The sequence below is a fragment of the Nicotiana tomentosiformis genome, chromosome 12 (genome assembly GCF_000390325.3).
Source record: "Nicotiana tomentosiformis chromosome 12, ASM39032v3, whole genome shotgun sequence".
NCBI lineage: Eukaryota > Viridiplantae > Streptophyta > Magnoliopsida > Solanales > Solanaceae > Nicotiana > Nicotiana tomentosiformis.
In genome coordinates, this window is record NC_090823.1 from 2,974,394 (window position 1) to 2,988,908 (window position 14,515).

The 14,515-nt window shown below is 39.0% G+C and overlaps 2 protein-coding genes across 2 annotated transcripts; both read right to left on the minus strand.

The window, feature by feature from the left end:
* Nucleotides 1-1,910: 1,910 nt before the first annotated feature.
* LOC138903670 (protein WEAK CHLOROPLAST MOVEMENT UNDER BLUE LIGHT-like 3) lies at nucleotides 1,911-4,034 on the minus strand. The gene is made up of 5 exons (XM_070192109.1): nucleotides 3,923-4,034; nucleotides 3,198-3,302; nucleotides 2,555-3,099; nucleotides 2,349-2,486; nucleotides 1,911-2,249 (listed from the first exon to the last, which is right to left on the minus strand). Exons 1-5 carry the CDS (start codon nucleotides 4,032-4,034, stop codon nucleotides 1,911-1,913), a joined length of 1,239 nt encoding a protein of 412 aa, XP_070048210.1.
* Nucleotides 4,035-5,239: 1,205 nt separating this feature from the next.
* LOC104103377 (probable aquaporin PIP-type pTOM75) lies at nucleotides 5,240-8,981 on the minus strand. Its single transcript, XM_009611273.4, has 4 exons — nucleotides 8,561-8,981; nucleotides 6,890-7,185; nucleotides 5,976-6,116; nucleotides 5,240-5,477 (listed from the first exon to the last, which is right to left on the minus strand). Exons 1-4 carry the CDS (start codon nucleotides 8,892-8,894, stop codon nucleotides 5,382-5,384), a joined length of 867 nt encoding a protein of 288 aa, XP_009609568.1. The 5' UTR covers nucleotides 8,895-8,981; the 3' UTR covers nucleotides 5,240-5,381.
* Nucleotides 8,982-14,515: the final 5,534 nt, after the last annotated feature.

A 14,515-nucleotide genomic window follows, 5' to 3' on the forward strand; every position in this document is an offset into this window, starting at 1 on the left:
TGACTATTTTTCTAAATGGGTTAAAGCACAGGCGTTCGAGAAAGTAAGAGAAAAAGAGGTTATTGACTTTGTATGGGATCATATCATATGCCGATTCGGGATACCATCCGAAATAGTATGTGATAATGGGAAGCAATTCATTGGCAACAAAATTACAAAATTCTTCGAAGACCACAAAATAAGAAGGATACTATCAACTCCGTACCACCCCAGCGGAAACGGACAAGCCGAATCAACAAACAAAACTATTCTTCAAAACCTGAAGAAGAGATTGGACGACGCTAAGGGAAAATGGAGAGAAATCCTGCCCGAAGTCCTTTGGGCATACCGAACAACATCAAAATCCAGTACAGGGGCGACCCCATTCTCCTTAGTATATGGCTCCGAGGCATTGATACCAGTCGAAGTCGGAGAGCCTAGTCCCAGATTTCGATTCATGACGGAATAATCAAATAACGACGCTATGAACACCAGCCTTGAATTATCGGACGAAGGACGAGAAGCTGCCCTCATCCGGTTGGCCGCACAAAAGCAACGAATTGAAAGGTATTATAATCGAAGAACTAAACTTCGCCACTTCAAGCCAGGGGACTTGGTGTTAAGAAAAGTCACCATCAATACTCGGAATCTAAACGAAGGAAAACTAGGACCAAATTGGGAAGGACCGTACCAGGTGCTCGAGAACTTTGGGAAAGGATCGTACAGGCTCGGCATCATAAACGGCAAACAGCTATCAAGCAGTTGGAATGTATCACATCTAAAACGGTACTACTGCTAAGGTCCGACCTTCCCATATTTATTCAACTGTCCCGTACAGAAGTTCGAACAAAGAGCAAAAGTAGATCTTTTACTCAAAAGCACGTGTTGCACTCTTTTTTTCTTAGACCGGTTTTTTCCCAAATGGGTTTTTGCGGCAAGGTTTTTAATGAGGCAACCATCGATCGTGCTGCGCTTTTAAACAGTATCCGAAGCTTTCGACCCTTAGCCCAATCGGCCTCGAATACCGGGGGGCACCAGGCCCTCAAATACATCGGGTTCAGATGCAAGAAAGTCTTCTCACAACAATAGAGGAAATATTATAAGAGCCAAAATGGTCAAAACGAACCACGCTCATATAGATTGGCCCAAAACATATGTACAATGACTTGAGATTTATTATGCAACCAGAATTAACATTCACTCGACCATTGAGCCTACGGGCCACATTATCTCGAGTTCAAAATAATCACTCGAATATTAAGCCTACGGGCTACCACAATCTCGAGTTCGAAACACTCACTCGGCCAGTGAACCTACGGGCCACATTATCTCGAGTTCGAAAGACTCACTCGACCATTGAGCCTACGGGCCACATTATCTCGAGTTCGAAATAATCACTCAAATATTAAGCCTACGGTCTACCTCTATATCGAGTTCGAAACATTCACTCGACCATTGAGCCTACGGGCCACATTATCTCGAGTTCGAAATAAACACTCGAATATTAAGCCTACGGGCTGCCGAGTTCGAACAAGGACCCAATCGAGTTTGAAACGTTGAAAAAGCTACGTTTACTCAGAGTTTACGTTAACCATCACATTATCATCAACTCAACAAGCAAAACGTCACTCCAAATCTGATCGATCAAAATCGACCTTGTTATATATATACAAAATTGCCTACGTAATTAATTTACAGATATGGAGAATTAGATTCTAAGCTTCAGGGTCGGGGTCTTCCCCATCCTCGGACCCGCTTTTGCTACCATCATCGTTATCATCGTCATCATCATCAGAAGCCAAGGCTTCAGCTTCCGCTTCAAGCTCTTTTGCCTTTCTTACCTCTTCGGTAAGGTCGAAACCTCGAGCGTGTATCTCCTCGAGGGTCTCCCTCCGAGATCTACACTTAGCAAGTTCGGCAACCCAATGAGCTCAAGCATCGGTAGTCTTCGCCGCTTCCCGGGCCTCCACCTGAGCGGCCTCAGCATCAGCTCGATATACAGCAATAGACTTATCCGCCAAAACTTTCGACGACTCAACCTCCGCCTTAGCCTCAACAAGTCGTGTCTCAAGCTCATTGATTTTCTTAGCCTGAACCGACACCTTTTGCTTGATGTTTCGAAGTTGAACGTCGGCTGATAATAACTTTGTTAAGATGGTTTCTTTCTCTGCTGCCAGGTGGTCAATGGTCTCCTTCCACTGGTTGCATTCGGCTCGGATTTGATCGACCTCCTCTCGAAGTAACCCCATCTTCTCGATTTTTTGCTGCAGCTGAGACAACGAAGGGTTAACTTCCACAGTCAAGTCGAATCCATACTTTAACAGAACGAGGCTCACCTGCTTATCGAGCTCGACCCCTTCTTCACGGACCTTAGCCAAATCCGCTTGAAGATCCTTTATAGCCTCGTCCTTTTTGCTGCAAAGAAGCCGAAGGGCATCTCTTTCACCTAGGACCTTCCAGAGTTCGGCCTCACACTGGCTAAGATCAACTCGAAACCTACCGATGGTCTGCACAATTAGAAACATGAGTCAAGTATGGAAAAGAACAAAGAAACCAAGTATGGAAGAATCATTACCCGAGTAATAAAACGTTGAGCCTCCTCTAACAAAAGAGAAGCATCACCGATATCGGAACTGTCATCAACACCAGTAAAACAATCCTTAAAAGGATCCGCTGCACTTGAGCCAGCACCAATATCGGGAGTCTTCAGCTCTCGAGCTTCCTTCAACGCCTCCTCAGAAAAAGACGGAAGAGAAGGCGAATGACTCATTTCCATTGCCCCGAGCAAATCACTCAGAGTACTCCGATCGAGACTTAGGTCTTCAGAACCAACCCCAACGGGCACGGCCGCCATCGGCTCAGCAGCTCTAGCAACCTCGACTGCTTTCATAGGTCGGACTACCAAAGCCGAGGAGCTATCTTCTTCTTCTTCCTCCCTCAGTCGTTGGACCGAGTCGATCGAAAGGGCAATGATTTTTCTCCTCACCTTTCGAGTTTTAGGCTTGGGGTCCTCCGGCCGAGAGGAAGCCCTTCGCTTCTTTTCTTTTCCCTGTTCTAGGACCAGGGACTTGTTTCCTTCATCACCGCTCGAAGGCCTCAAAATAGCATCCCTAGTTACACCTATATACAAAGAAAAAATTGATAACTAAAAGAACGCAGAATATACCTCGAGGGAAACAGGAACCAAACCTCACCATGATTCTTGGCCTCCCATCTACCTTTTGCCAAATCACGCCAAGCGCGCTCGGCATAGGATGAAGTCGAGGCTAACTTTCGAACCCAATCCTCGAGGTCAGGCACCGCTTGTGGCATCCAAGGGGCAGCTGGACATCAGAAAATAATATCAGAAAAAGACGGAAAAGGACACGAAAAGCGGAAAAGGACACGAAAAGCAAACATGAATGAGGGAACGGCATCTTCTCCTCCGGGATAAGATCACGAGTCCTCACTCGAATATATCGACTCATCCAACCTCGATCCTTATCTTCATCGATGCTCGACATCAAAGCCTTCGATGCTCGACGATGTAGTCTAATTAGTCCATGAAAAATCTGAGGCCGATACAGTCGTATAAGGTGGTTCAGAGAAAAATCCAATCATCCGGCTTTGATAGAGAAGAAGCGCAATAAGATGACTATACGCCATAAGGAAGGATGAATTTGGCCGAGGGTGACCTGATATCTTTTGCAGAAATCAAAAATCACGGGATTGACAGCTCCCAATGTGAAGGGATAGGTGTAAACACTTAAAAATCCCTCCACGTAGGTAGTGACGCTCTCATCGGAGGATGGGATTTGTAACACAACCTCAGAACCCCAGCTGCAGTCTTTTCTGACGGCCTCGAGGTCACCCTCCGTTATAGAGCACGTATACATCGATACGTGCTCACACCGACTCGGAACGGACGAAGGGTTCTCCACCCTAATATCAGTTTTTAAAATACACGGGCCGGGAACATAATCATGAACGGACGGCTCCATCGGTGCCTTATCGTCAAACGGCCGTGAGGAGGAAGCTTTCTCCTTTTGAGGTACGATTTTTGAAGTTTTCGCCATCGATATGAGAAGAAAAAGTCGCAATGGAAGGTGAAAGAGGGGACAGCACCAAAACTCTGGTATAAGCGGCATTAAAGCAACGAAATAGAGAAGATAATCAAAGAGAATTTGGGAAAAGAGGAAGCGCAAAAGTGGAAAACATTATATGGGAAAACTATTTATAAGGCATGGCGATTCGTTTTTAGCGGTAGCCGACCACCGACTGACACACATTAAATGCCTCGATAAAACCAAACCGATGGGACAGCTATCACATACGTCATAGTCAAAGCCGATAGAAACGTCAGCATTGATTCGGTCGAGCCTTAGGGAAATCATATCGTTTCTCGTCATCTCATTTCCAAGAAACGAGGGGGCTATCTGTATACGGTTAAAACCGGTCCTCGATCATGAAGATCGATCAACGATGGCATCTCAGTCAAGGGGTATCTACATGGAGAGCTCAAACGAATTCCGAGATGGGGGCGTCGAGCGTCGGGGCGTCCGAATCGACCGAGGCAACATCGACCGACACAGGTCCCGAACATCGATGCCCGAAAGTGATCACCAAGCTCGAAACCAAGGCCGAGGTTCCGATCCGACACCGAGCTCGAGTCAGTATCGAGCTCACAGACAAAAAGCTGTTACAACCGCACCAAAGGAGAGAATCTTGGCGGGAATTAAGGAGGAGACACACCATCATGGGTCCTCCACTAGTAATATTATTCTATTATATTGTTATAGATAAAGTAGTGATCCTTGACTATAAAAAGCAAGATAGATTGTAATAGAAGGCATCTTCTCTAGGATATCAAGAATTCATTATGTTTATCTTTCTAATCTCACTAAGTATATCTTCGTTCATCATTTCTATTTCACATAACAAATACGTGTATTGTTACCTTCAGGTCAAAGGAATATACCTATCCTTAGAACCATACACAAATTCAATGATTATCCGATTTTTCGGGTAAACACTAAGTTCTTTAAAATTGATTTTCTATTAGACCCTTCTAACCAAAAAAGTGTTTATGTCAACCGAACATTACGATTTACTCCTAGTTAGATGAACACTGTTGTACGATGCAATATCGGAATAATATATTTGTTCCTTTTATGAAGGTCGATATCTCACTTTTTGAATATAAAGTAGAACCTATTCGCGACACATAATATTACTCAATAGAATATAATTAATATTTCTAGAGGGAGGGGAAGGAAAAGAATAAAATAGAAAGCTTTTAGATACAACTTGATAATTTATTCACATAAATTGACATCTGAATAGAAGAAAATACACATTAGCAGACACCAGAAAGATAAGAAAATGGGATACAGAATCTTGAAAAGGCAAATGGCAGGAGAATCTTAAGCCTTGCTCTTGAATGGAATGGCTCTGATAATAATCTGGTGGTAAACTGCAGCAAGAGCAGCTCCAATGAATGGTCCAACCCAGAAGATCCACTGAAAATATCAGGAAAAAGGACACATTGTTAGCTATGAAAAGAAAGAAGTCAAACCCTTCGGGGTTTGGTTCAGTGGTACGAGCACAACACATGACATATGACTTTGGCGCATGTCAGGATTCGAACCAGGTTTTGAACAAAAACCTGATATTTAAGTGGAGAAGGGTAAAAGGGAGGATCCATTAATCCACCGAGTTCCAACCTGTGTGCCAGCTAGCCCTCAAAAATTTCTCGATTATCAATAAAAAACATGAAATTCAGTGGGGCTTTGGTTCAGTGGTAAGAGCATAACACATGATGCATGTTTTAGGCACATGTCACGAGAATGAATCTGGTCGCAAACAAAAGCTTGGTGTTCAAGTGAAGAAGGGTAAAGGAGCAGACCCATTATCGACTAAATTTCAAACCTTGCGCCAGCTGGCACTCGGGAATTTCTAGGTTAATAAAAAAAATGAAACATGATCATCACATGCATGTGTAAGTTTGAAGGACTTACATGGTCATCCCATGCCTGTTTTTTGTTGAAGATAATAGCAGCTCCAAGACTCCTAGCAGGGTTGATGCCAGTTCCAGTAATTGGGATGGTGGCCAAATGAACCAAGAACACAGCAAATCCAATAGGAAGAGGTGCCAAAATCTGTAAGAAAGTATGAAAGTTAGGAATGCAGTTCTTTACTCTTCAAACAATAGTAACTATGCCTCAATCCGAAACAAGTTGGAATTTTATGCATTTGTTATCTTATTTTAGAGCTCTCAGCAAACCTCAATAGCACATGCTAGTATGAGCATTCTTTTTCTAGACCAAAAGCATGAAGGGGAGCCTTGGAACAACGGTAAAAGTTGTCTCCGTGTGACCTATAGGTCACAAGTTCGAGCCATGGAAGCAACCACTAATGCTTGCATTAGGGTAGGCTGTCGACATAACCTCCCTTGAGATGCGGCTCTTCCCCGGATCCTGCATGAAGGCAGAATGCCTTGTGCACCTAACTGCCCTTTAGACCAAAGATGTTCACTCATTTTACTCAACCAAAATCTCAAAAAGAGGAAAACAAAAGAGAAATCATTGCAGAATTTGCATCCAAATTGTCTCCTCTTACTAGTTACAACTTACTACAGATAGTATGATGATCCAACATATTAAAGGGCAGCCCGGTGCACTAACTCCCACTATGCGCGGGGTCCGGGAAAAAGCCGGATCACAAGGGTCTATTGTACACAGTCTTACCCTACATTTCTGTAAGAGATTGTTTCTACGGCTCGAACCTGTGACCTCCTGGTCATATGACAACAACTTTACCAGTTACACCAAGGCTCCATGGCTACTGATGATCCAACATATTATCAGTAAAAAAAAAAAACTGAATTAAAAAAACAAAAGTAAAGTTATTGGTAAGACAAGAGGGCACTTACAGGGACATGTGAATCTCTGGCATTTCTCTTGGCATCAGTAGCAGAGAAAACAGTGTAAACAAGAACAAAGGTACCAATAATTTCAGCACCAAGTCCATCACCTTTAGTATAGCCAGGGTTAACCACATTGGCACCACCACCTAGTCTTTGGTATGGTCCTTTCATAAAACCTTTAACAACACCAGCACCACAAATAGCACCAAGGCATTGCATTACCATGTAGAATACTGCCCTTGTTAAAGAAAGTTTCCTTGCTAAGAACAGACCAAAAGTCACAGCTGGATTAATGTGGCCTCCTGTTTTAGTACAAAAATAGAGAGTCAGTTCTTGAAACTAAAAAGATAAGTGAAAAAAGACGGCAAAAAAGGGGCAGCCAGGTATACAAAGCATCCCGTATTTCACGCAGGGTCGGGGAAGGGTCGCATCCCAAGGGGGTGTGTAGTAGACAGCCTACCCTGATGCAAGCATTAGTGGCTGCTTCCGCGCTCAAACCCGTGACTTATAGGTCACATGGGGCAACTCAAGGCTCCCCTTCACATAGCTTTCTACTATAATCATGTCTAAATATTCAAACTAATAATTACAGTGTAAAGAATTTTTACACTATCAATATAATTTAACATATCATAGCAGGTTGTTTACCTTATATTTCAGGTTTTTAATTCCATTTATTACGGACGGTCAAATGTAATTATTTAGGATCGTTGGTCTATAGAAGTTCAATTCCATATATAATAGACTACCCCTTCGCAACCCCACCTACTCTAAATCTTGAATCACTTCTGAAGAAAGGCTGGATCTTGAAGCAATATATAAATCAAAGAAGGTAAATAGTCCATAGTTTGGGTGAGAAGTAGGAAAATAACAGACTCAAGAACAACTTTTGGCTCCAAAAACAAAGAAAGCTGAAATTTTTGTGTGGGTATGTATTCAAGAATTCATAAAACTAGTTGCCAAAAATAGGATGAAACATAAGAAGTAACCAACAAGCTAAATTGCACTAAGCTAAAGAAGGGAAAACAATGAAAATCAGTCACAAAATTACATAGAGAATAACCCATGATACACACAAATCACATTTTTACTACATGATATACAAAAACTATGAAAACTGATTTTTTTTTTTTTGGGTATATATTGAAAACACTCCATTAAACTAGTTGCCAAAAATAGGATGAAGCATAAATAACCAAAATAAACTAAGCTAAAGAAGAACAATGAAAATCAGTCAATAAATTACATAGAGAATTACCCATGATACACAAAAAAGTTCACATTTTTAGTACACGATACACAAAAACAAAGACTGATAGAGGGCGGCTCAGTGCACAAAGCATCCCGGATTTACGCAAGTTCCAGGGAAGAGCCGCACCCAAGTGGGTGTGACGTAAGTAGCATGCCCTGTCAATGATTGATTCCACGGCTCGAAACCGTGACTTATAGATCGGAAACAACTTTACGCCAAGGCTCCCCTTCCACAAAAACAAAGACTGAATACTTATTGTATTCAAGAATTCATAAATTGCCAAAATTAGGATGAAGCATAAGCATTTAACCAGCGAACTAAGATAAAGAAGGGAACAACAATTAAAGAAAAAGTCACAAGTTTACATCTTTAGTACATGATACACAAAAAAAATTATAAAAAAATTTTAGAGTAATGTAACTGACCTGAGATACCAGCAGTGCAGTAAACAAGAGCAAAGATCATACCACCAAAAGCCCAAGCAACACCTTGAATACCAACAGAAGAACACAAACTATCTGACCTTTTAAGTCCCATTACAGTCAAGATTGTAATGTACAAGAACAAGAAAGTGGCCATAAATTCTGCAATCCCAGCTCTGTAAAATGACCAAGATGATAATTCACCAGGTTCAAATAATGGTGCTGGTGGTGGTTCAATATAATCCTTATTTTCTGTTTGTGCTGCTGTTCCTAAGGGTTGTGTTTCTCTGTATTTGTTTGCTCCAAGATTCACATCTTCTTCTTTGTTTTCTGCCATTTTTAATCACTCAATCACACACTAAGGGTTCTTTTCTCTTTTTTCTCTCTTTGAGGGTTGCCAAGAAAAGCAAGTTAGATACTGAGAAAGGCAAGTGTTTGTGTGTTTTTATAGTGGAGAAGTCATTATTTGATAAATGAAAAATGTGCCAAAAGTTTCTTTTTTCTTTTTTACTCCATCTCCTTGTGAAAACAAAATGACATAATTTAATAAGTAACAAATAACCGGCGAAATTTATTGTTTTTTAGTCGGTATATATAAAGTATACACTGATTATTTACGGATATATATATATATATATTTTATACGTAAGTTATACTTACATTATATATTTACTGATTATTTTTAGTATAAGTGATTTGGCGAGCGGCTATATAAGTTAAAATATTCGACAAAGTAATGACATAATTTAATAATCATCAATGGTTGTGCCATGATAGATGGATCCTTTTCGTATTTAATGAAATCTCGAGTTTGAAGCTTAGATAAAAAAAAAATTATGGCAGGCCCTTTCCCTTTAATGGACTTTATGAGTGCGAATTTGGATTAGCCGAAACTTTATGCAAAGACCGTAGACCAGATGAACAAAAGAATGACATTATTTGACATGAATTGAGCATCCATTTCTTTATATTTCTGAAATGCGAGATAAATGTGTTAGAAATGACGTAAAAATATTAGTTTTATTTGTCTAAAACAGAATAACGGATTACAATTTACAACATATGATGGTCATCACATCTAATTTTTCATTTGATTTTGGATAATAATTTCTTAAGCTTTTGGAAATAAAATGTGTATATTTAAAAATTTATATACACCATACTTTAAACCAACTTTTTAAAATATAATTTATTTATTTATTTTGAAATTTTAGCAGTAAAAGAAGTCGCAAAATAAAAATACTATCAATCATTGTGGGAAAGAGAGAACACAAATTATAATTTTTGTTTCAAACTTTTATATCATGGATTTATATAGTAAGTTTCACTTAATTTGAAATGAAGTGTAATTGACTGATTGTTAAAAAATTTACTAATTTCTACAGAAATAATTATCAAATACTACAAACTATCTGATTCTTGAAATGAGAATTTTGTCATATAAAATGAGTCAAAAAAAAAAAAAAATTACTACTTCATTAGTGTAATTTCTGAAACAAATTATTTAGTTAATGATATTATTATCAACATTCTTTAGTAGATAAAGTAATTAAAAAGACTGTTCTGGAAATTAAAGGACACCAGAGGGGAAGGAGTTGGCAGATATATTCTTGTCTGGTTTTATTTCTTTTTCTTATCTTTTAAAAAGTATCTCATTATTTATTTAATTAAAGATATATCAATTTCATTAGCTGGTCTAGCCCAAATTATTCACCTAATCTTCAAATAATTCTGAGAATGTGGGCAGCTAAGCAAATATATTTGAAATTAAGTAGTTATCAGATAATGATTGCATAGCTATCCTATTCTTTCTTCTTTTTTAAAAAAAAAAAAATAAAAAAAATAAAAAATAAATAAATAAAATAAACCTCCCTCATAGTCTAAATATAGGCATTTGCAACAGTGTAAAGTTAAGCTGCTTTTTCTCTTTGGCTCAAAAGATTGTACTATTATTAAAGCATTTCCTATTGAGACGTTTCTCCAGTTCGAACTCAATGATGTAGCAAAATTACTTTCATGCAAAGTGAGACTAATTCGTATAATTAAGTGTAAGAATGAAGTTTGAGGTGAATATTTTATATTTTAAAACTTTATAGTAGTAATTGTTTGCGGGGGCGGAGGTACTATGATGGCTATGGTTCGGTCGAACCCAATATATTTTGCTTAAACTTTGTATTTTTATTGAAAAAATCATTAAATATATAAAAATATTTAACTACGAACTCAATAACTAAAATGAGCTAGGGTTCGGATGCAAGATCAGAACTCATAACCTTAAAATCCTGGCTCCGCCTCATATTATTTGTTTGAACAATTTTATTTTGAATGTCAAAAGTATCACAACTTACGCAAAAAGAAGTTTTTATATAAATGCTGCTTAGTTAAGCAACGTAATAAAGCTCAAATGTCAAAACACTAAAACCAGTTTTTATTCTATATGCGGGAAAATTCACAGCCACAATTCTGAAAGAAGAATGATGTGGAGTTGGTACACGTCTTTTCAGAGTTGTTAGCTAGCTAATAACTTGTTAGTGACAGGAATATTACTACACTGTATTAGGGATTAAGTAATTAAAAATTAGTTACAAATAGACTTTTATATTTAACTATGTGCTATAACAACCCAGTAAAATCTCACAAGTGGGGTATGGGGAGAGTAGAGTATACGCAGACCTTACCCCTATCCCGGGGGGTAGAGAGGTTATTTCTGAAAGACCCTCGGCGCAAGAAGAAGAAAATAAACAATATACAATAGATCAATGACAGCAACAGAAGCTACAAAAAAAAATATCAGTATCGTAAAAAGTAGAAAATAGATGTAAAAGCAATAACAATAACCAGTAATAATGTCATAGAAACTAGTGTGAAAACTACATAAACTACTAACAACCCAAGGAGAAACATTATCACCCTAGCCTCACCCTCAGTACAACGTAGAAAAACGCTCGACTCCCTCCTAACCTACAGCCCTAATGCTCGACCTTCACACCTTTCTATCCAAAGGCATGCCATCAGATATCTGAAGTCGTGTCATGTCTTGCCTGATCACCTCCCCTAATACTTCTTAGGTTGCCATCTACCTCTCTTCATACCTGTTAATGTCAACCGGTCACACCTCCTAACTGGGGCATCTCTGCTTCTCCTCCGCACGTGCGCGAACAATCTAAGCCTCGCTTTCCGCATCTTATCGTCCATGGGAGCCACGCCCGCCTTTTCTCGAATACAATCATTCCTAATCTTATCCAGCCTAGTGTGCCAGCACAACTATCTCAACATCATTATTTCCGCCACTTTCATCTTCTCGGTATGAGAATTCTTGGCTGCACAACACTCAGCCCCATACAGCATGGCCGGTCTAACCACCGCTCTATAGAACTTGCCTTTAAATTTTTGTGGCACTTTCTTGTCACACAGGACTCCAGATGTTAACCTCCATTTCATCCATTCCACTCTTATACGGTGCGTGACATCCTCGTTTATCTCCACATCCCCCTGGATAATTGGCCCAAGGTACTTGAAACTTCCTCTCTTGGGGATGACTTGTGAGTCAAGCCTCGCGTCCATGTCCGCTTCCCCTGATGTATCGTTGAACTTGTACTCCAGATATTCTGTCTTAGTCAAACTCAACTTGAAACCTTTAGACTCAAGGGTCTGTCTCCAAACCTCCAACATCTCATTAACGTCGCATCGCGTCTCATCAATCAGAACTATATCATCAGCGAACAACATACACCATGGCACCTCCCCTTGAATATGGTGTGTTAGTGCATCCATCGCCAGGGCAAATAAGAACGAGTTGAGTACAGATCCTTGGTGCAACCCCATAACAATCGAAAAGTGCTCTAAGTCACCTCCCACAGTCCTAACCCGAGTCTTAGCTCTCTCGTACATGTCCTTTATCACCCTAATATAGGCTACCGGCACAACTTTCACCTCCAGGCATCTCCAAAGAATTTCCCTAGGAACCTTGTCGTACGCTTTCTCTAGGTCAATAAACACCATGTGCAAATCTTTCTTCCTATCCATATACTGTTCCACCAAGCTCCTGATAAGGTGGATAGCTTTCGTAGTAGAACGACGTGGCATGAACCTGAATTGGTTATCGGATATAGACACTGCCCTCCCCATCCTCCCTACCACCACCCTCTCCCAAACTTTCATGGTATGACTTAGTAACTTGATGCCCATATATTTGTTACAATTCTAAATATCACCTTTGTTCTTGTACAGCGTATCATCGTACTCCACCTCCATTCATCTGGCATGCTCTTCGTCCTAAAGATAACATTAAATAGTGCAGTCAACCATTCCAAGTCTACTCTACCCACACACCTCCACAATTCCATCGGAATTTCGCCCGGACCGGTCGCTCGCCCCTATTTATCTTGCGCATAGCTCTCACGACCTCATCAACCTTAATACTCCTACAATACCTAAAGTCTTGGTGACTCCCAGAGTGCCTCAATTCCCATAGCACAATGATTATGTCCCCTTCTTCATTCATAAGTGTATGAAAGTAATCTTGCTATCTCCGCTTACTAGCACATTTAACTATGTGCTAGTAACATAAATAATGATTGGTTTTGAAACTAATTATATTACACTTGCTATGTTCAAATTCTTTGAACCGAGTAAAATATATTGTTATATTTTCGCTTTCGAGAAGAAATTGGAGGACTATATATGGTCGATTAACCCTCAAAATAAAGAATGATAGTTCGGCGAATTCTTATTTATTTCGTTTCTGGTGGACTTAAAGGAACGAAGATTGAAGGAGAAGAAGATAATATTAGTTCGCATTCAAATTAGGTACTTAACCAGAAAGCAAGATAATTATTACTAAGAAGGGCCAAGTTAAATAGAATTATTTGCTCCTTCTCAAAAACTCATTTAGTATTGTACACAAGACCAAAAGATTTTCGAAGAAAAAATCATTTTCTCTTAATATTGCCAAAATAATATAGAATTTGAAGAGAACTGCAAATAAGAGTAAAAAGAAAAGAAACTACCCAATTATGGTCTAGACAACTCATACTCATGAGATGACCAATTGGCTTTGAAGAAACTACTCACATGCAAATCTAAGCCCTGTGATTTTCTTTCTTTTATTAATTTTCTTGTCATGTTCTTTCAAGTTTCTTTTAGACAGCCACAACAAATTATAAACTAAAAAAATGAAATGAAGGAAGAAAACACATTCAAGATTTAAAAAAATGATGTCACGGAATCAAAATTTTAACTTTATAAGTTCTTAATTTTAGAACAACGATTTCAAATATTATGAATTGAGTTCTAAATTTGATATTTGTACATATTTAATAAATTTTTTAACACAAATACACTATTTGAACAATAATTATTGAACCTGTACTTATTAGTGGTGGGCATTAAATAGAGAGATGACATTGTAAGCTAAGCTGGGGGTGTGAGCACCAGATTTTTGACTGTTCTTGAATATTTCCCGCTTCCCAGGCGTGTCCCCACTCAACTTTTCTTTGTCCCCCATGCTTGTCCCCCCCACACTTTGCTCTCTACTCCACTCTCTATTGTTCCCCACTCTAGTTAAAGCTTAAAAATTGCATGATAACTAGATAATGTGTGGGTAGTATTTTAAAAGTAGGAGTTTTTAGGCTATTTATTGAGTAGCTACATTATACACGCTAGGCTTTGGGCCACAATAATATCTACCAGACCCAATTTAATAAGAACAAAAGCTGAACCATTTTCTTCGATTATTCCATAACTCTTTGCTTCACAATACATCTCAAATGTAGTTTAGGAAATAATTTATAAATGCGTTAGAATGTTTTAAGCTTGTATTAATAAATAAATTATCGTTATTATGTATATATCCGCGTGACATAATTACGATTTCAAAAAGATTAAAGGCAAGGTATGCATTCACGCAACTTTGACAAAATAATCTTAATAATTAATAAAGTGTTATTAGTTGTGTAC